This window comes from Cornus florida, unplaced genomic scaffold (assembly GCF_030987335.1).
Source record: "Cornus florida cultivar Cherokee Brave unplaced genomic scaffold, ASM3098733v1 CherokeeBrave_3.0.0_Hap2_Chr02, whole genome shotgun sequence".
NCBI lineage: Eukaryota > Viridiplantae > Streptophyta > Magnoliopsida > Cornales > Cornaceae > Cornus > Cornus florida.
In genome coordinates, this window is record NW_026775572.1 from 27,127,148 (window position 1) to 27,147,985 (window position 20,838).

Here is a 20,838-nt window from a genome sequence, read left to right on the forward strand (position 1 = left end):
GGGGTCTCTACCTACTAGTAAAGCTTCTACTATTGAGGATGTCTCTAGCAACGAAGTCTCATTACTCCGTCCATTCATACAATCAGGGTGGCCTTTAACACCCAAGAATGTATCAAGACCTTCAGGTCCAAGGAGGTCCAATGTCCCTTAAGATCCCATGTCCAATGAGGTCTGTATTCCCAAACAGGTTCCTAAGTTAAGGGCGATCATTGGACCCAACGAGGTACTGACCACCAGACCATCATCTGTCAGCCGTTGGGTACCACGCCTCTATCCACCAGGCATCAAGCCAGTCGCTGAACACTAAACCTCCACCTACCAGATGACAGTCGTCACCTCTCTTCCCTTGCAGGAATGGCCTATTGACTTCAGATTATGCAGAATTTTGGATTGATAATCCATTACAGGTTAATTTTTAGTAATTACCCAATCCAATATTTTTAGACAACTGTAAATTGTTGCAGCACCAGACACCCCGTCCGTTGCATAAACGTCTATAGAATGGGTCATCACCTAAGATCCTAACATCGGGGGCAAAATAGTGATCATATGATATCAATCGCCGATCTACATATGCTGACAAGGTTTAAAAGATTGATCGTACCTTGGTACATCGAGCTAGTCGGGTTTCTAGTGTACATCGAGCTAGTCGGGTTTCTAGTCTCTACACGACAGGAAGGGTACAACCCTTGGTTATTATAAATCAAGGCTTGGTTATCCAAAACCAAGGCCTAGTCAACCAAGACTAAGAATTGATTGTCCAAAGTCTACAAAGGCTCGGTCATCCAAGATCAGTGCTCGGTTACCCCAAGTTTGGTCATCAGAGACCAAGACAAGGGCCTAAGATCAGGACTTAACCTACAAAGGTCAGGTGAAAAAACGATCATCCCCCTCACGTGTTATACTTATGTGGTAATTAATTCCCTTACTAAAGGGACAAGCTGAGTAAAGCTCGTAAAGTTTATTCCCTTGCTAAAGGGACGGGTTGAATGATTCCCGTAATCAAATATCCCGGTACTATAAGGGATAGTAAATAAGTGTCCTGTACTATAAGGACCCGGGCTGAATGAATCCCGTAATCAATATCCTCGTACTATAAGGGATAGTAAATAAGTGTCATGTACTACAAGGACCTGGGCTGAATGAATCCCGTAATCAATATTCCTCGTACTATAAGGAATAGTAAATAAATGTCATGTACTGCAAGGACCGGGGCTGAATGAATCCCATAATTAATATCCCCGTATTATAAGGGATAGTAAATAAAAATTCCTTATTAAAAGGGACGAGTTGAGTAAAGCTAATACAATTTAATTCCTTTATTAAATGAGTGATGACCTGAGTAAAGTTCGTCCAATTTATTCCCTTACCAAGGGAAGAGTACCCAATGGTACCAAAAAGAGTACCCCGAACAGAATACTCAAAGGTACTAAAAATAGTACCCGCGAGGAGATTACCCAAAGGTACTAAAAATAGTACCCGAGGGAAGAGTTCCCAAGGCCAAAAAAAAAAAAACTTCTACTGTTCACAGGGGTTGAAAAAAAAAAAAAAAAAAAAAAATCCTGAGTTACTATTCACATGAATAGTACCTCGCGGGTACTGTTCACAGGGGTTGATGAAAAAATAATAATAATAAAAATAAATAAATTTACATTTCCAAAGCTATACATGCAAGTTTGGGAATAGGGGGCAACTAATAGGGAAAAATATAAACCTACCCTACCCTCGATAAGATTAATTAGATTTCATTATCAAGGATAATGAAATCTGACGTGGTTCAAGAGAGTAAGAATAATCCTATCATAATTGGAGGAGGTCAAAAGGATTATTATATCCCCGACAAATCTGGCAACAAATCTCTTATGATCTCGCACAAGCGGAAGATAAGATCAACCATGGACATCGGCAAAACCAATTGGATTCCAATCGACAGCCATAAATAGGGTACCAAGCTGTTAAAGAAAGTACGAGAAAAAATCCCTAAACAGAATATACATAATTATTATGTGATACGATTACAAGTACTAACTTGATTGTCGGAGGGTCCTCGGCCGGCACCCCACCAGTGCCATTCAAGGTGACGTCTCTTTGTTTTGCAGGTAAACGCCGTCGTTCCGAGTCGTGTGGATTTCCGCATCAACAAAAACATTTCTCATTTTTATGAAAGAAAGAGAAAATATCTAAATGAAGTTTCCTGTGTTTTTTCACTATAGCAGAGTAAACGTTTTCACCACTGTTTCCCTTTTGTACGCAACAACTGACATTACTCTTCCATTAATACACAACCACTGACATTACTCCATTAATACTTTTATATTCTATATATATACATTACACAAAATCTATTTTTATATTCTATATATATACATTATACAACTGTATGCCCTGTATTTTATTTTTTTTTCTTTCTTTTCTGATTGTCATACATGTATTGGTTGTGGTTTGTTTTCAGATTTTTTGTTAATATATATGTATATATAAAATCTATTTTTATATTCTATATATATACATTATACAATTGTACGTTTATCTTGCCCTGTATATATATATATATATTTTTTTTCCTTTTTAGATTATGTCTTTTATTGTGATTGAAAGTTAGATTTTGATAGATGGATGAAAAAATAAATTAAAAAAAATTTTCAAAAAAAAAAAAAGAAATTTGTAACAAATGTTTTACTAAACACTGCTTTTTGTTTTTTGTTATTAAAATTGTGGCAACAACAAATGTTACTAAATGTTATTTTTGCTTTCTGTTTTTATTTCAAAAAATAAAATTATTTTTTGATTTTTTTGATTTTTTTGCGAGTGCAAAAATAGAAAACGAAAACGTTACAAAACGCACCCTCTATTATTAAAAGTGTTTTCATCGTTCTAAAAGCAATTTCAAATTCGGCTCTTAATAGGAATGGATTTCTCAAAATTTGTTACGATAGTCAACAATTTTGTAATAACTCTGTTTTCATCGTTCTAATGGCAGCAATGCAAAGGGCTCTTAATAGGGAATGGATTTCTCCTATAACCCTAGTTTAAAAAGATCTAATCTAACGGCTGATATCACCCCTGAATTAAAATCCTATCCGTTCAATTGTCTATAAAAACTTATTAAAGCGGAAGCAAAGCTTCCTAGGGTTTCAGAACTAAAGTAAGCTGCGCCTCATTTTCCCGTCTCTCTCTCTCTCTGAGCGAAGTCAAGGTAATATCGTTCATTTTTTTCGAATAATGCGTTGTTTTTAGATGATTATATTCTGTTTGGCTGCCGAGAAAGTGGTGAATTGTTGTATGTACAGTTTTAATATGTTTATTGGTTTTCAATGTCAATTCTAAACTGTCTAATTGTTCTATGAGCTGCAGTCGATTAGATACGATTGTTTTCTTTTTGTATCGAACGGTGAAAAAGGTATAACTCGTTGATTGCTTTCGTTTTAGTGCATTTTTCTCAGCAACCAAACATAGTAGTTAGATATAGTTACGAATATTATAGACCTGATGCTTAAATCCCTGTAGATCTTCCATGTGGAAATTCAGATGGCCATAGAACAAATCAGGGCTTCTGAGTGATATGGCTACGCTGCACGTGCTTTAAATTAAGAATTTGAATATATATTGATGTTTATCTGCAAATTTCTATATTTATCTCCATATCTACGTGTAATCAAATTAGAAGTTAGCCATGATGTAACTTTCAACAATTACAGTAATTTAGTTTTTTTTAATCACTCAATATCAACTATGAAAGCCAACAATTTTAGTAATTTAGTTTTATAAACACTCAATTTCAACTATGAGTACGTCTTATTTAATATATTTTCGATGGTATACACATCTTATTGTATGTTTGATGTAGTGTTTTAGTGGGATCGCTTTGTTGATAGTTCGTCCTCTTTTGATTGAATTAAACAAAATATTTTTCGAGGAATTGATATACATTTAGTAATATATATTTAATATATCTATTTTTGCTTATAGTAATTTAAAATCAAATTAGGTGCCCTTGCTTTGATAGATGTGTGATGTTGCCCCTTTTCTTGCAATGGTTGAAATGACCTCCCTGAAACAACACAGATGTAATCAAGGCTGGAGTCTCATAAGGGCTCTTTTTGCCAAAACCCTTATATAGGGTATTTGGGAAGAAACACCAAATGAGCCCGAGAATTGGCATAATTTTGTGCCATAGGCCTTTGGTAAGGGAACATTTCATATCTTTTGCTTGAACTGGTGGAAATGTCATATGTCTTGTGGTCAAGGGTTTCTTCTCTTTATTTTATGTGATTTTGATTATATATGTATGTTTTTGTTTTAGATGATAAATTGTTTTGGAGTTGTATTCTTGTGGTTTTACATCTTGGGTATGCATTGATGTAACGATGAATAAACCACATTGTTGTATTTTATTCACCTAAGATATTTTCATTTATTACTTTGGTATTGTTCAATACCTCTTATTTTCTTTTTTGGTGTTTTGTTCTGTTCTGGCTTGTGCCCTCATTTACCCTAAATTTCTTTGGTTGCCCGCATTCCTTTAGTACATAGTTGCGTTATCCATATACATATATGAGCTATGTTGAATTATATTTTTGTTATTGGAGCCTTCTAAGTTCACTACATATGTACATCATGTCAAATGGGGCTTTGAACATTTTCTTACTAGTGGGGAAAATAGAAATAAGATCTGTGAGTTTTGCAGAGAAACTAAATACAAGGTAGGAAGCATGTCTCATCGCAAGTTTGAGCACCCAAGACATGGCTCATTGGGATTTCTTCCAAGGAAAAGAGCTGCTCGTCACCGTGGGAAAGGTTTCTGATTCGCCTATATTCCTAGTTCTCTCTGTTGCTCCTGCTGTATTACTAGTTTTTTTTTTTTTTTTGTTGTTATTAAATATTTATTTATATTGTTTTCCTAAAAGATCATTCATTGTTTGATATTATTGATGAACTTGCAAGGCTTTTATTTCGATTATCCTGGCATAATTCCTTTTTTTTCATTGCCATCATGTAATGCAGTTTGTCTTGTTAATATCATAAGCTCTTACCTGTTGGATGCCATTAATATTGTTAGATGTCCCATCTATGTCCAAGTGGTGCTAATGGGATCACTCCAACTTCAAATTGCTTATTGAAATAAGAGTGGACTCCAGCTTCCTTTAGACAGCGAGTTGATTGAGAGAATCTAGCTCTCTACTTTGATATCGGATTCAACAATGATTTACTGTCTTGCTTGATTCAACTTGGGCAATTATTGGTTCTCCACGCCCAACTGAATGTTTGTGGGGATTTCATTTAGTGTCAAGTATTACTTATATGATCTTGAGGTCCTATTTCTTTTGAGTGTAGTCATTTCCAGGAAGGTTTAATCAAGAAAAAATATGCAAATATGCTTACAAGCTTTCCCTGGCATCTAAATTCTAGTTTACTTATAGTTTTATTAAATTATGAATTTCTTTGTGCTGATCTTATTATTATTTTTTTTTCCCCTTAAAAATCAGAGAACGGTTTCATACTTCTGTTTTTTTTATTCCCAAAAAAAAGAGAAAAAAAAAAAAAACTAGTAAATGGATTGTTATATTTATATTGTAGTATATATATGTTTTGATATTGATTTTATGTTTATGTACAGCTTAAAATTTGGTTGCTTTGAGTAGTTTGTTTATAGTTAATAAGAAATTGTCAGATTTGTACCAAAAACATGTAATTGGGTAGCTCTTCTAACTCTTTGAGCCCTGTAGTTACCGACTTTATTTCATTTTTTGGTGTTGTGCAGTTAAGGCCTTTCCTAAAGATGATCCAGCAAAACCATGCAGGCTAACTTCTTTCCTGGGGTACAAAGCTGGGATGACCCATATTGTTAGAGAAGTTGAAAAACCAGGATCAAGTGAGTTTCTCCCCCGTCATGCATTATTATTACCTTTTGGGGTGTGTTCACGCTTTGCCTAAGATGATGGATGATCACGAATGGACAAAGTTGGAGAAATAAAATAAATAAAAAATGAGAACATTTCTGAATCTGTAAAACATTGCACTGAAGACATTATCTGTTTCTGTTCCCAAATTCTTATTCATGGACATGTTTAGAAATTCCATTTTCTCTTGAAGGATAAAATGGTACAACATCAATGGTAACCATAAGTTTGTTTCTTTTTATAATCTAATCTGTTCCTGGAACTTTTACACATTGTTTTTATGGTCCTGCTCCCTGTAACACTTGTTTTATTGCCACTTAAAGCCTGTTGAACTTAAAAAGGGGATCAGAAGTGGTGTGTGAAATACTAGAGATATCATTCTCAAACCTACTGAAATATAATGTACTGCAATGAATTTATACACGGGTGTTTTGTTGGTGGTGATGTGTTTGTATATATGAAATATATTGTACTGCAATGAATCTTATACGCAATGGTTTTGTTAGTGATGTTCTGTCAGTTGATCTATTTTCATTGGTTACTAATTCTCTCACCAGAGCTCCACAAAAAGGAAACATGATATATTTCCATTGTTTACTTGTTAAATTGAAATAATATACTGTCTTGCAATGAATCTTATATGCAAGGGTTTTGTTAGTGATGTTCTGTCAGTAGATCTATTTTCGTTGGTTACTTACTAATTCTCTCCAGAGCTCCACAAAAAGGAAACATGCGAGGCAGTAACTGTTATCGAAACACCGCCAATGATTATAGTGGGAGTGGTTGGTTATGTCAAAACGCCACGTGGCCTTCGCTGCCTGAGTACTGTATGGGCCCAGCATCTTAGTGAGGAGATAAAGAGGAGATTTTACAAGAATTGGTGCAAGTCCAAAAAGAAGGCTTTCACCAAGTATTCAAAGAAGTATGAAACTGAAGAAGGGAAAAAGGACATTCAGGCACAGTTGGAGAAAATAAAGAAGTACTGCTCTGTGGTTCGTGTTTTGGCTCATACCCAGGTATTTTCCACTTCCATTTCTTCTAGAAAATCTTTTCCCTTGCAGTTTAAAGGAAACTGTTACCTTTTTCTTGGATAGATAGGCTTATGGTGGCATGGAATTACAACTGTGCTTACAGTTGCATGTGTTTTGGTAATGGCCATTTTATATGTTTAGCATTAGAATTTCTCGTTTGATTCTCTCTTTTGTAGATTCGAAAAATGAAAGGCCTTAAGCAGAAGAAATCCCACCTGATGGAGATTCAGGTGAATGGTGGAGATGTTGCTAAGAAGGTTGATTATGGTTACAGCCTTTTTGAGAAGCCGATTCCTGTTGATGCTGTGTTCCAGAAAGATGAGATGATTGACATCATTGGGGTGACAAAGGGCAAGGGCTATGAGGGCGTGGTGACCCGATGGGGTGTGACCCGGCTACCCCGCAAGACCCACCGTGGGCTTCGGAAGGTTGCTTGTATTGGTGCCTGGCATCCAGCTAGGGTTTCATTTACCGTTGCCCGGGCTGGACAAAATGGTTACCATCATCGAACTGAGTTGAACAAGAAGATTTACAAGCTTGGAAAGTCTGCTCAGGAGTCTCATTCTGCCATAACTGAGTTTGATAGGTTAGGCTTCTTCTGCTCGTCATGGTTATTGTTATTTTGGTTTTATGTGTGTTACATTTACATTTTCGTTTTGGCCTGGAAACTCTAAAATTGCATCGACCGGTTAAAAATCATATCTGGGTAGTGGAAGCTACCATTCTTCCTCGACAAGTTGTGTTTCCTGTTTTGAGAGTTTGTGACCCTAACTTTTATGAAATGTGCTCCTGATATATCCTTAAGTAGAAACTTGGGATCATTCTTTAGCCTTTTTGATTTCGTGGGAAGATCAGAAATGGGATAGGATTATTTTCTGCTCTTTCGGTAGCATGTGACTTGAATATTAGTTATTAGATACTCGATTCCCAACTCCATAGTTTTAAAAATTATTTGCCTGAAAATTCTAGTTTAAGAGTTGAGAAGCATATTGCCGATGCCATTTGAAGATGTTTTTAACTCTCTTTTTTACTTTCATCCTTCAGGACTGAGAAGGATATCACACCAATGGGAGGATTCCCCCATTATGGTGTGGTGAAAGATGATTATCTGATGATAAAGGGCTGCTGCGTGGGTCCGAAGAAGCGTGTTGTCACCTTGAGGCAGTCTCTGTTGACACAGACATCGAGGGTTGCTTTGGAGGAGATTAAACTCAAATTCATTGATACATCATCCAAGTTCGGCCATGGGCGCTTTCAGACAACACAGGAAAAGGCCAAGGTCTATGGACGACTCAAAGCCTAAAGGACCAGAGATCATCATCCATGTTATCTCTACTGCATTTTGTTCCCAGTTTATGGCCGCCATTTTTGTCAATGAAGTCGAGAGCTCTCTTTTGTGTTTTAGATACCATTATTCTTCAATTTACGCTTTTGCTTTACCAGTTGCTACCCATGACCCTTTTTGATCGTCTATTTGCCCTTTGTTTTTGGTAAAACTTTTATTTCTATAATACTGATCTAGTATTGTTGCTGAACCTTTAATTATATTAAAGTTCTGGTTTGTTTTTTTATGCTGAGTTTGAGTTTTGATAATGTGTGTTTTTAAGCTATTAATGTTTGATTACTGGGCTTAGTATTCAACTCTACCCCCAAAAACCTGGATTTGTTATTTGCCTCTTCTTGGAGATAAAAGTATGCCAACATTCCACTTCCCTTTCGCAGGCAGACTCATCATTCCGAAGTACATATGCACCGTACAACAGGAAGGCTAAAGTGGTGGGTCAATACCTAGTGGTGGTGGGTCACAGCCTAGGGCAACTTTTGCCTTTTCTGATGTAAAATGTTATGTAGCTCACGTAATTTCTGTTATATCGGGTTTTGGAACCCATGTGAGTTACATCTTAAGTCAAAGCGGGTGAGATTTAAGTCCGTGAGGATGAGATGCCTAAAATCAGCCTGAGAAATTCAGGTCCGTGAGAATGAGATGCCTAAATTCAGCCTGAGAAATGGAAGTCCGTGAGAATGAGATGCCTAAAATCAGCCCGAGAGTTCTTTTAGATAAATCTAAGGCATAGAGCTATCCTAAAAATACTAGCGAGATGCCTAAAATCAACCTAAGAGTTCTTTTAAACAAATCTAAGTCAAATAGTTCTTTAAGATATATTTTAATCACATGGAGCGATGTCTAAAAGTCTAAAGACTTCAGAGTCTCCAAGTGGAGCGTGAGAGCGCCTAAGAGTTAAATGTTCAACTCAATTGCTCCTGGCACCTGGTAAAACTTTGTACTCAAAATTTTACGGTAAAATTTCACACCATTTTCAAATATGAATCTCGTACCATAAACTTTTTTTTTTTTTTTTTTTTTAACACGTCGTACCATAAACTTCACCATCATGGATTTTTAACACCATAAGTTTTAGTGCTTCACCACTTCTGCAATTTTACATGATGGATTTTACTATTCTTACTATTTCTATAGGTGAGTAAAAATAGGTGATCGAGGTGAAATTCACCATCCTGTGAATTTCACACAGCATGAAACTGAAATAATAATAATAATAATTTCTTGGAGAGGATTTTGATTCTTTGAGGTATTAATCTTCTAAAAGCCTAAAAAAAACACATATATAAAAAGAAGCAAAGCTTTCAATGTACTCCCTCCATCTCACAATCGTGTTAGTTATACAAGTAATTATTATTTAAAAAAAAAAAAACAAATTTTATATAAGTAATTATTTACTTTCCTTATCTTGTCTTGCAATAGTATTATATTTCTCCCATTTTCCTGTAGGAACTCTTATGCAATTTAACAAAAAAAAAAAAAAAAATTTCTCTTAGGCACTAACAGAGGCTGATCAGACTGGTCCCGTGGGCTCTAGAGAATTGTTGGTAAAATGTTGGGAAAGTGAAAGGTTGCTTCAGTTGGAGATACTTGTGTTGAGAAAGGAAAGGAAAAGGAAAAGGAAAAGGAAAAGGAAAAAAATAAAATAAAATGATTCCATCTATTTTTTCAACACTTGCTTTAATGTCCTTTCTTGTCATGGGTCCCTTCTCTTTAGGAGAATGTCTTATATGGATATATAGAAAACTTGCATTCTTTTGTTGAGGTGACCCCAATGCATGAAGCCATAAATTGAGCTTGTTAAGTCAAGAATGAATAAGCAAAAGAAGAAAGAAAAAACAAAGAAAAGGGTCACCAACTAATGATATCCTTATGTGAGAAATCATGAAGTGGGTATGTGTCTATGTTGTGCGTGTGTGTGTTGGGAGAGATGGTAATTAGAAGGTGAATGCCATAAATTTTTAAATCATTTCATTTTTTCATTTAATTTATGTTTTGGGGTTAAGATCTAGGCTAAATGCATTCTATTTGGAAAATCTTGTTTGTCCATGTTAGCCTTTCGTTCTCTTTTTTTTTTTTTTTAACTCAGAAATTCTCTGGGTAACAAAATATACACATGAGCTGTTTGTAAAAAATGAAATGATGTGTTTGAAATAGGTTTGGATAGGCTTTCACATCTTTCTCAGACATGGTGATTGTCTTGTTGACAAAGGGTCCTCACTCAATGCATTGGAGGGAAAGAAAAAGTTCTCTCTCTCTCTCTCATTGCTTTTTAATAATTTATTATCAATTATTACTTTTCATTTCTTTTCTAGAATATTTGAAAGAAAACTGGCTTAATGGTTGTTCTTTTTGTATGTAATTCAGTTAGTAACGTATAATCTTTATTGTTAAGACACAGACTTAGCAATTAATTCAGGTATTTGCTTTAGTGTCTCTGACAAAAGTTTTGTGGGTTCTTATCAACAGATCTTTTAAGGGGAAAATTGAGGAATAAACATGGTTGTGGTCTACATCACCTCCTTTTTCTAGCTCTTGCTTCTTTTTGTAGCACACCCATTTCTTTCTTCACTTGAATCATGGCTCTTCTGGTATTGCATAGCTGTAAGATATCCAACATTGATTCTCTCTCTCTCTCCCTCTATCTCTCTCTTGTTTTATGTATTTTCTATGTGAAATTAGATCACACACCTATTGATTTCCACTGCAATAAAGAAGTTTGAAACATATAGATTAGTACTTTGAAGCAGGCTTTGGTTTTTTAAGTTCATATGGCAGCTTTCCTTTTCTTTTCTATATTCAACTGAGTAGGAGATAATGTAATGCACTCCACCTGTTCAATGAATTGCTCTTAATGGTCTTGCCGGGTTTCTCCGGGTCGGACAGTAATGCTAATTGACCTAATTTGTTCACATAATGCATGCTCTTAACCATAAGCATTCTTTGAGGAAATCAGCTTTGTGCCTAATACATATATTGATCTATAAAAGTTAATATTGATTGCTATATAATTATGCAAACTCGTTTCATTATAAGAGATTAGGAAATCATAAGTTTAGGTCACTCCCAATTGGGGTTCAAATTCAATGTGTTCATTCTGATTAGTAGGTTGGTTCAGAAGTTGCCAACTCAATTTAATGTTATAGTTTAAAAGTGAATGCTTTTAGAAGTATTAATAGGACAGTCTTGGTTTTGCCTCCAGACAGGAAGGCCCATACTTTAGATTTCTTTGAGTTTGCTTCTCCAGACAAGGTATAGTATTTATTAAGTTAGGCATCAAGATCATGAACACCAAGACATTAAAAAAGGTGTCTACTGGGATTATCATATATAACTTTGTCTTTACATTTTATTATTGGGTATAAAGCTTTGCTAGGCTGGCTTCATCCTTTAAACAATGCTTTGTGTAATGTGGGTGTGCATTGTTCTTCCATGACAGGTACTCTGTAGAATAGGAAGAAGATAACGAGTCCTCCTGCTTCCCGTGATAAAAACCGAAGGCCTTACAGATAATCCTAAGAACAGGTTTGTTTATATTGCTTTTATCATAATTAGTCATTTCTATTACTTCAACAAATGCCATTTGAACTTTTGCAAGAGCCTTGCGAGTTTGTTGTTTTGAATCCTTTTTAGAAGTGACTGGCATTTTGTGTGTGTTGCTTTTGTGCTTTTCCACTTCCTGCTTTTGAAAAACTAAAGATTACAAGGCATCCACACTCACATTCTGCTTTTGAATTTACACGAGTCATTTGTCAATTTTCTTTCTCGTTCATGAGCTTCTCATGACTGGAAATCACGTATAAGTACCGGGCTGTAGAGACTGGATTGAATTCAAACTCGGTGAGAGGAGATTTTCCGACTATGAGCATCTGTTTAAGAGAAATGGTGAGTTCTAGGTGAAACACATAATCGATCAATGTTAAAAGGAGAACCAATTTAATCCAGTTAGCCGGTCATCTTATATCAGTAAATGTAGCTAATTTTGTCAGCTTTCTTAACCTGTAGCAACTGTGGATGCTCATTTTCGTTTGCTTTTCATTTAATTTTTCATTTTCCCTAAGGAATGATTGGAGAACCCACTCAAAATAGGGAAAAAATTCATCCTATTTGTATATATTACACTAAACTTGAATCTAAACAGAAGATTTGGAATATTTGAATTTGCCTCTTTGATCTTATGTATGGTACTGTAAATTAGGATTTTTATGAATACTGCTTTTCTTTTATAGGCTATGAATACTGCATTTTTTTCCCCTTATGTTTGCTTTTCTTTTGGCAGTGACTATCCCAAAAGATTAGTTGTGCTTTTCAATGCCACAGATAATGAATTGGGAAGATTTAATTTTCATATTTTTTAGGTTGCCACTGAACATATTAAGTGTTTCAACCACTCAGGCAATTTCATCATCAAAGCCCATTTTTATTGCAAAACTTCAGCCAGATTTCAGGCAAATGTGTCGCTAACGTCCCATCATAGTGGCACTATTTGAGATCCAATGTCCAAACTAGAGACAGGTTTCAGTCACACACTTTAACATCCAAATACTCTTCGGCTAGTGGACCAAACAGTCTTACATTTTCAGGTCCACTAGCCGAAGAGTAATTGAAGCAGTCTTATATTATTTCCGATTCTCAGATCCTAAGCAGCTCTCATTTCTCCCCTTTTTGAGATTTGAAGTGCCTTTTAGCCGGGTTCTGACAGCATTTAGGGGTAATGTAAACTTCTGGTTCTACATTTCTATTCAATCTTGAGTTTTACTTGTTTTCACTTGGTTTTAGACAGACATAAGTTGAAGATTGGGGAAGTTGGGATGGGTGACAATTTGTAATCAAAATTGGGAAGTGTGTCGCAAGAATAATATGGGAAATGTAACTTGAAGAAACACTTCGGAGATGAAGATAAATTTTATGGGATATGTGTCAAAATGGATAAGATAGTTGATATTTTCCATTAACTGCAATTTAAAGTTCCATCTGCAGAATGCAAATCATGATGTGTTTTCAAAGAGCATATAAATAAATTTTTCCGTCATCCACAGAATTTGAGACAAGTTGTTGGATCCTTTTTAGGGATTCAAGAGATGTCATCATTTAGATCGTCTTTTGTGGAGAGTGAAATTCTTTGCATTGCATCCAAATTTTTTTTTGTAACAGCTGCATTTTGAAGATTGATTTGGAAATGATCAATAACAAAATGGAAAATTTAATTTTATGGGATGCCCACACAGCTCTTAAATAATGCTTCTATTTTCTTTTCTTTTTTTCTTTTTTTTTCCCCTCAACTTTTAAGCACATCTACTGTAATCATGGCATATTGAAGTTTTCAATGTATTACCGTCTTGATTATTTTGCTTGCTGGTTCTTTCCTCGCAGAGTGACCAACAGAGAGGAGCACATCCGTAATCTTTGAAGAACCAATAGTTGCATCCATGTTTGAATTAGTTCCCAATCTTTAGTTGATTATCAACACAAACAATTCAATTGCTAATTCTCTTTTGCCTCGAAGCAAACTATGAATGATCTTAATTCTGAAAATTCAAAGCCATGGAACATCTATACCAGTTCAGACCCAAGCCCATCTCAGACAGGAGTTGATCGTGAAGCTCCATGGAAAAATTTTGGCACGTCGATGAATGCTCTCTCTTTTGGCTTTGTTGCCACGGCAATCTTAATTTCGATGTTTCTTATCATGGCCATCTTTGAACATTTGTTTAAGCCAAGTCCTTCTTTCTCTTCCCCACAAGATGGAAACCGCAGATCACTGGAATCAAGATCAATGGAGAAACTTGGAAATCCACAAGCAGTAAGTCTCCACCTTTATCACTCTACAAAATTTTAATTCAGTTCTTATTTGAAAATTTCTCACTATGCTTTAGTATTTAAATAACAAAATGCATCTCTTTTTATTATTCCCTTGTTGTATCTAAGTTTCTCTTTATTTGTAATCATACTATTAGAATATGATAAGTACTAGTTACTTTGATCCAAGATAACCAAATTACACTTCTTGATTATGTTGAAACAGCCTACAAGTGATTCAGAAAACACCCACTTCTTTTCTTAGCCCTAAAGACCAATTATTGCTTTTGCAGACTCATAAGAGACATTGATTGGAAAGAAATGACATTTGAAATCAGATGTTTGGAGAAAATTATTCTTCCATAAATTTACTTTATTTATTTATTATTTATTTTTTTGAAAAATATTCTGTCATTTTCTACAAACCGTCTTAATGAATAGATTGAACAAAAGTTTTACACTTTTTTCTTTGGCTTCCTCTCTACCTCTTTTTCATGTCTAAATTGTATCTTCTTTCTCCCATAGTTCTATTAATTAAATTAGAGTGGAACACTTGCTTTATCGAAAAGATTTACGTATCATTTTTGCTCAAAAGCAGCCCTTGTGTGAAGAGAATCTTAGCAAAGTTAAAGACATATAGCAAGTATTAAAACAAATTGAAGAGATAGGTGCCATTGGAGAAACAATAATTAAATCATTCTTTGTTTTTTGTTTACTTTATTTAAACTGGTAATAATATTGTGGTCTTTGTGACAGGTTTCAGCACATTATTCATCAGACTTCTCCGTGTTGATGCCGGGACAGCGCTATCCAACCTACATTGCCCAACCTGCTCCTCTCCCCTGTCCAAGGGAAGGGGTTTATTGGCCACCCCATGAACATAATCTTGTCCCACCTTAGGCTGTGATACTTGCATTTAAGCATCTACTATTGTTGCTTGTACTTTTACAGAAGAATTTAGTAGTATCACTATTATATCCCCTCTCTCTTTAAGTACTTTTATCCCTAATCAACCTCTATAGAGAATGTATTACCGGGCAAGATGTTGAGTGGTTACCTGAAAACAGATATATATATATATATATATATATATATATATATATATAGACACACACACACATATAGACAACAAAAATGATAAAATTGGACTTATAAGTTCAACATTTTGTTGGAACAAATAAGTCAAATTCACCTCCAAGATATAACAAAACCGAGTCTAATGGATTCTATTGCCAATGTTGTGTGGGAAGCGCCTTGCACGGGTTCCGTAGATTAGTCGAGGCAAATCCCTGGACACTGGTTACCGAAAAAAATAAAAACATTCCTTCAAATAGGAAGTTGGTTGAGAGTTCCCCTCAAGTACCTCTCTGAAAACTACCCTCCAACAGAATAGGAGGAGGTTGAGAGTTCCCTAAAGGACGCCTACACCCTACACACATTCCACCATTTTCCTCTACAACGCATCTCTCTTAAAGCCATTTTTCTAGCTACCCAAACGAGTCATTGTTCCTTCTCCAATCTCTGATTGCTACCGGTACCGGGATGGACATGAAACAAGTTTGCAAGCTAGAGAAGGTACTCTTAACAAGAGTAAGCCTATCTATTCTAGACGATACAAATACTGTCTCTTCCATCCTGTGAGTTTCTAAACTTTCCACCATTGATTCTCATACTCCATTCCTCTACATCATCCATAACCTATAAGTTCCCTAAAATGCGAATTCGATATGATCATAAACCTTCTCAATGTCTAATTTGTGTATACTATTGGATTATTACTTGTGAGTCTTGAATCCACGAACTCATTGGCACAAGGATGGATCCAAATTTTGACTACCCTCAACAAAATCATTCTTAGAATCTAAAATAGTAAGGTCCGTAATTTATTTCAAATTAATGGTTTGTCACAGTCTTGGCTAAAATTTACTCTCAAATCCTTCAACTTTTGTTGTTCCCTCATTCTTTGAATAAAAGTTGATGAATGAGGCATGAGGGGTTTCTCAAACTCTCCAAACTAATGGAAGTAGTTCAATGCCAACATGACATATTCTCCCATTCCACACCCAACAATGTTTTAAAAATACCATCATCATCATTTCATCTGAACCTGTTGAGGCTTTTTAAACTTCTTTAACCTCATCTAAAAATGGCCCTCTGCAACCAAATTCAATCTTTTTAATGGAGCTTAGCTAGAGGGAAAAAGGGCAGCTCAGCGAACGGGACTTCCGCCACTACAGAATTTGGAAGAGCCAAACAATAATTCTGTGAACAGTTTATTTTTTATTTGAAATTCACGATTTTCAAATCATAGCGTAGCAATTTTATAATTTTATCGTCACACACGAGCCTGCCCTTCGAAGGGCAGCTTAGCTCAAGGGCCGCGTGTGAATTCAAAATTCAAGTGGACTAGACAACACTACTATTGAAAAATAAATTTTGACTTAAAAGGGATCTGTTTTATAACAGAATATTCTATGATAACTAATAAGGTGAGGTCACAACATTCATTTTGAGTGAAAAATTTATCAATGATCACCAATGACAATTTGATAAAATTAAAAATTAAGTACTGAATTTTAAATACTGAATGTATTAATTTGAAAATCTGTTTGATAACGTTTTAATTTTAAACGCTGAATTCATTAAAAAAAATTATTATATACAAAAACTGAAGTCTGAAAGTTGAACATATTACATTTTTACCCTCAACATCCGATACTCATAACATTTTATATTTATAATACAAAAATATTAATAAAACAACCACATCCACTCAATGAAATAAATAAATATGAAAATTAAAAATATATGGATTTTGTATTACATAATATTTATGTATGGTATTGAAAAGGGTGTTACAAAGATTAAAGCAAGTAAAATTTAAAATATAAGAATTTTGGATTGAATAATATTTAGGTAGGGTATTGAAAACAGTGTTACAAAGATTAAAGAAAATACTTGAAAAATACCTTATTTAGGAATAAAATTTAGTTATATAAATAATTAATGGAGATTTTAAATTTATGGGTTTTGGATTACATAATATTTATGTAGGTATGGAGTTACAAAATTAAAGAAAGTAAAATTTAAAATATGTGTTTTGAATTACATAATATTTATAAGGGTATTGAAAAAGGTGTTACAAAAATTAAGGAAAGTGAAAAAGAATTCTTATCTAGGAACATAATCTTATTATATAAATAATTAATAAAAATTTAAAATATATAGGTTTTGGATATCAAAAAGAATGTTACAAATTAAATAAAGTAAAATTTAAAATATATGAGTTTTGGATTACATGGCAGGGTATTGAAAAGAGTGTCAAGAAAGTACGCGAAAGACAATTCTTCTATGAGAATAGAATTCTATTATATAAATAATTACATAATATTTATGTAGGGTATAAAAATGGTGTTAAAAATATTAAACAAAGTAGGTGAAATTGTATAGAATTATGTTATATAAATAATTGTTTTCTATAGTTAATCAATATGAATGGTAACCAAAAAGCTATATCCGTGTTTAAAATATATTAGGTAGAATTATGTTTTTTATTTTTTTGGAATTTGTTCCATGTAATTCATTTTCATTAGTAATAACAAGCAACCAAATATATATGAATCAATTTAAATGTAACCAAAAAAGGCTATATGTCAATGTTTAAAATATTATAGGTAAAATTGTTCTATCACCTTATTAAATTGTAGAGAGGCCCTAGAGAAATCGAGGAGAGAAACTCTAAAAGAGAGAACGCCGATTATATGAGAGTAGAGTAGTCATCAAAAAATTATTTTTTACACCCAACCACTTACCGTCTTCTGCGATAAGCAGATAAATAACCTTCCCCCACTTAAAATATTAACCTCTTTTAAATAGTACTTATCATGTTAAGCGGTGTTTATCAAACAAACTTAATTTCAAAAATCACTTACTGTGTTCTACATTCAACACTTAATCAAACAGCCCCTCTTAAGTGACTTGTATTTCAAAATAAAAGATCAGGGTTAATACATATGAATGATTTATCAAAGTTAATCATATTTATTCGGAACAAATTTCATAATATTAGCGTTAGACATTCAAATTTTAGAAGTACACTAACGAGCACCATGACTAATGACAAATTATAACATAAGTTGAAACGATAAATTTGTTCGGGTTACTTTAAATTCATAAAATAAGGTGCATTGTATCCACAAAACAATAGATAAATTCAAAAAAATCTGATATTGTCTTGAATAATTAAATGAATGATTATGAACTCAGCATTACATATATTTATAACGGAAGAAAACCCTAATTCATAAGAAAACTAATCGCAACACGAATTTGAAATTTAATTCCGAAAGGATACTAATACTCGAAAATAAGCTTTAAAATAAAGTTTCTTTAAAAATTCTATAAAAATAGAGGAAGGAATCTAATCAAATAAAACTACTAAAAACAATTCCGAAATATCCGACAAGCTTCTTATAGGATAGAAAACCCGTTTTGAGGCCTTAAACGATGAAAATTTGCAGAAAAACGGTTACATCACACCAAAACAGTGAATTTTGCAACATGCCCATTTGCCTCCTAAAAATCCAAACGAGCCATAAAGGCTTCAAAGTTCTACATCAAATTGCAGAAAAAGACATAGGCCCGTTTGACACAACTTTTGCTTCTGCATTTAGGCAGTAGCAGAAGAAGAGAAGCGGAAGCAATAGCTTCTATATAGCTTATTTGTCGGTACATGAGACCCGGTTACAGCAGATAGACATCAACATGTAGCACGACATCATCAACTTGAACACCTGCATCTCTTAAAGATATAGCATGGGTAGCACATACAACAAAATTGTGATACCCCCGAATTTCCGAATGTGGGTTGGCTAGGCCCACGCCCGAATACCCGAGGATATCAAAACAAATTGATAATAAACGAACACAGAGTACAAAAGAATAAAGAAGAATAAATAAAATGCTGACAAGAAACTAAAATGATAATCTAATAATAAACCTCATAATATATTTCCATTAATTAATAAACTCTTCTGATAAAACTGATCCTCCAAAATACAACTCGGGAATCTATACTGTGTGGACCCCTAGAAAATCCAAACTAAACAAATGACAGTATTCTAAAACGGGAAACTGAATCATAAAGGAACTCCTATGTAGCATCGGAAGAATGAAGTAGATTGATCCTCGCTCAGCACGAACAACCTCTACTCGTGACGAACACCTGAAAAACAATGGTGGGTCAGGCCCACAAACAAGTTCTACTCTACTACAGTCCAAGCAGAGATCCGATACACGTATACATCCTAGTCAATCCAACAGTAACTAGTAGTCCGTATATATATATACACACACTAAAGGAACCTCACTAGACTATAGGGTTGTCTCAACCTGAATAGTAGGCAACATGCAAAACGCACATATAGTGGGCATGAGTACCTAGACCTACCAGGGTACACAACTACACTATATCTAGCTACACATCCCTGGCGATATACGCACCCTAACCACTGATCCTGAGACTCAAGCTCATATCATGGCAGCATACTTATATATATAAAATCTAGTGACCATCCTATCCAGTATAAATTAATCCTCCATAAGTCATTCAACTTGTTCAGCTGACCTGACTTGAATATAAGTAGGACTTAATATTTTAGTTAATCCATTCCCTTATATAATAAATTAATCCTCTATAAGTCATTCAACTTGTTCAGCTGACCTGACTTGAATATAAGTAGGACTTAACATTTTAGTTAATCCATTCCCTTATATAAAATAGGTAGGACTTAACTGATAAGTTAATCCGTCCCTAGAATGCCACCGTCCCATACCGGTGTATTAAACCACACAATCCAACAATTGATGTAATAATTAAAGAAATATATCAAACATTCCAGAAATAACTATGATAATATGATATCAAGTTATCACAGAATATGAATGACTTATTATTTATTTAAGCTCATATATCATATGTCCTACACAAACTGAATCTTATACATGATGATATTTTATTATATCGTCAAATAAGCATTCTCCATATCCAATTCATCCTACACATTTATTCTCAATTGCTAAAGCATTTTAAAAGATTAAATCCATTCGTTTGTGTAAACATTTAAATAGCAAGCATCGTTATGATTGAGTGTATTTAAATTTATTTAAACCCAAACCTAGTCCCTATTTAATGTTCAGGAATCCTAGGCATGTTTCTACGTTCCATCATTCCACATATATGAAAAATACATAATTCAAACATATAAAAATTCACACCAGAAATCAAATCAAAATCATGCATTTTTTAATTTATAACACAAGAACAGATATGACCCAATTTCACAAAAACCTTTACTTTAATCCAATTAAACATGCATAATTATTTAATTTTATGTGTTTAGTATATCCTGGAATTTCCTAGGCATGTACAGAAACACGAATCAAAGGGAAAGAGATAGAAGAAGAACTTGCTTTAAACTTTCGGATTGAAAGTTAAACTTCTTCTTCCTTGATCTTCTCTCTAAAGGGTTTTCTCCTCCTTCCTCCCTCTTTCTCCTTCTCTCTCTAACTCTCTCTCTAGAATATATTACGTGATATATTTTCACTCCTTTTTCAACCTATAGTTGTGTATTTATAGGCTAAATAATAACCCTATTCCTTTTCCCAATCCAAGTCAACTTAATAAAAAAAAATAAAAATAAAAATATTAAAAAGGTAACTTAAAATATGTTACATATATAATCTATGTATATCCTTATTAATTAAA

At 34.1% G+C, this 20,838-nt stretch overlaps 2 protein-coding genes across 3 annotated transcripts; both read left to right on the forward strand.

The window, feature by feature from the left end:
- Positions 1-3,110: 3,110 nt before the first annotated feature.
- LOC132294418 (large ribosomal subunit protein uL3y) lies at positions 3,111-8,508 on the forward strand. Its single transcript, XM_059792264.1, has 6 exons — positions 3,111-3,196; positions 4,688-4,797; positions 5,762-5,872; positions 6,612-6,916; positions 7,108-7,517; positions 7,976-8,508. The coding sequence occupies exons 2-6, from the start codon at positions 4,713-4,715 to the stop codon at positions 8,232-8,234; spliced, it is 1,170 nt and encodes a 389-aa protein (XP_059648247.1). The 5' UTR covers positions 3,111-3,196; positions 4,688-4,712; the 3' UTR covers positions 8,235-8,508.
- A 1,515-nt stretch (positions 8,509-10,023) lies between these two features.
- LOC132294419 (uncharacterized) lies at positions 10,024-15,065 on the forward strand. 2 transcript variants are annotated; one of them, XR_009478064.1, is made up of 4 exons: positions 10,024-10,166; positions 10,743-10,877; positions 11,713-11,798; positions 13,647-13,785. XR_009478064.1 is itself a non-coding variant. In XM_059792265.1 (4 exons), exons 3-4 carry the CDS (start codon positions 13,786-13,788, stop codon positions 14,970-14,972), a joined length of 435 nt encoding a protein of 144 aa, XP_059648248.1. In that variant the 5' UTR covers positions 10,029-10,166; positions 11,713-11,798; positions 13,647-13,785; the 3' UTR covers positions 14,973-15,065. The 2 variants fall into 2 exon arrangements, 1 of the variants encoding a protein (XP_059648248.1); XM_059792265.1 differs by lacking the exon at positions 10,743-10,877 and adding an exon at positions 14,829-15,065 and having other exon boundaries at positions 10,029-10,166; positions 13,647-14,076.
- The last annotated feature ends 5,773 nt before the right edge of the window (positions 15,066-20,838 follow it).

Bases quoted from the DNA above. Each gene is read 5' to 3' on its own strand.
- LOC132294418 (XM_059792264.1), top strand. From the start codon at position 4,713: ATGTCTCATCGCAAGTTTGAGCACCCAAGACATGGCTCATTGGGATTT. The intron at 4,798-5,761 runs GTTTCTGATTCG...GGTGTTGTGCAG, and splicing joins TGCTCGTCACCGTGGGAAAG to TTAAGGCCTTTCCTAAAGAT. The intron at 7,518-7,975 runs GTTAGGCTTCTT...TTCATCCTTCAG, and splicing joins GCCATAACTGAGTTTGATAG to GACTGAGAAGGATATCACAC.
- LOC132294419 (XM_059792265.1), top strand. From the start codon at position 13,786: ATGAATGATCTTAATTCTGAAAATTCAAAGCCATGGAACATCTATACC. The intron at 14,077-14,828 runs GTAAGTCTCCAC...TCTTTGTGACAG, and splicing joins AACTTGGAAATCCACAAGCA to GTTTCAGCACATTATTCATC.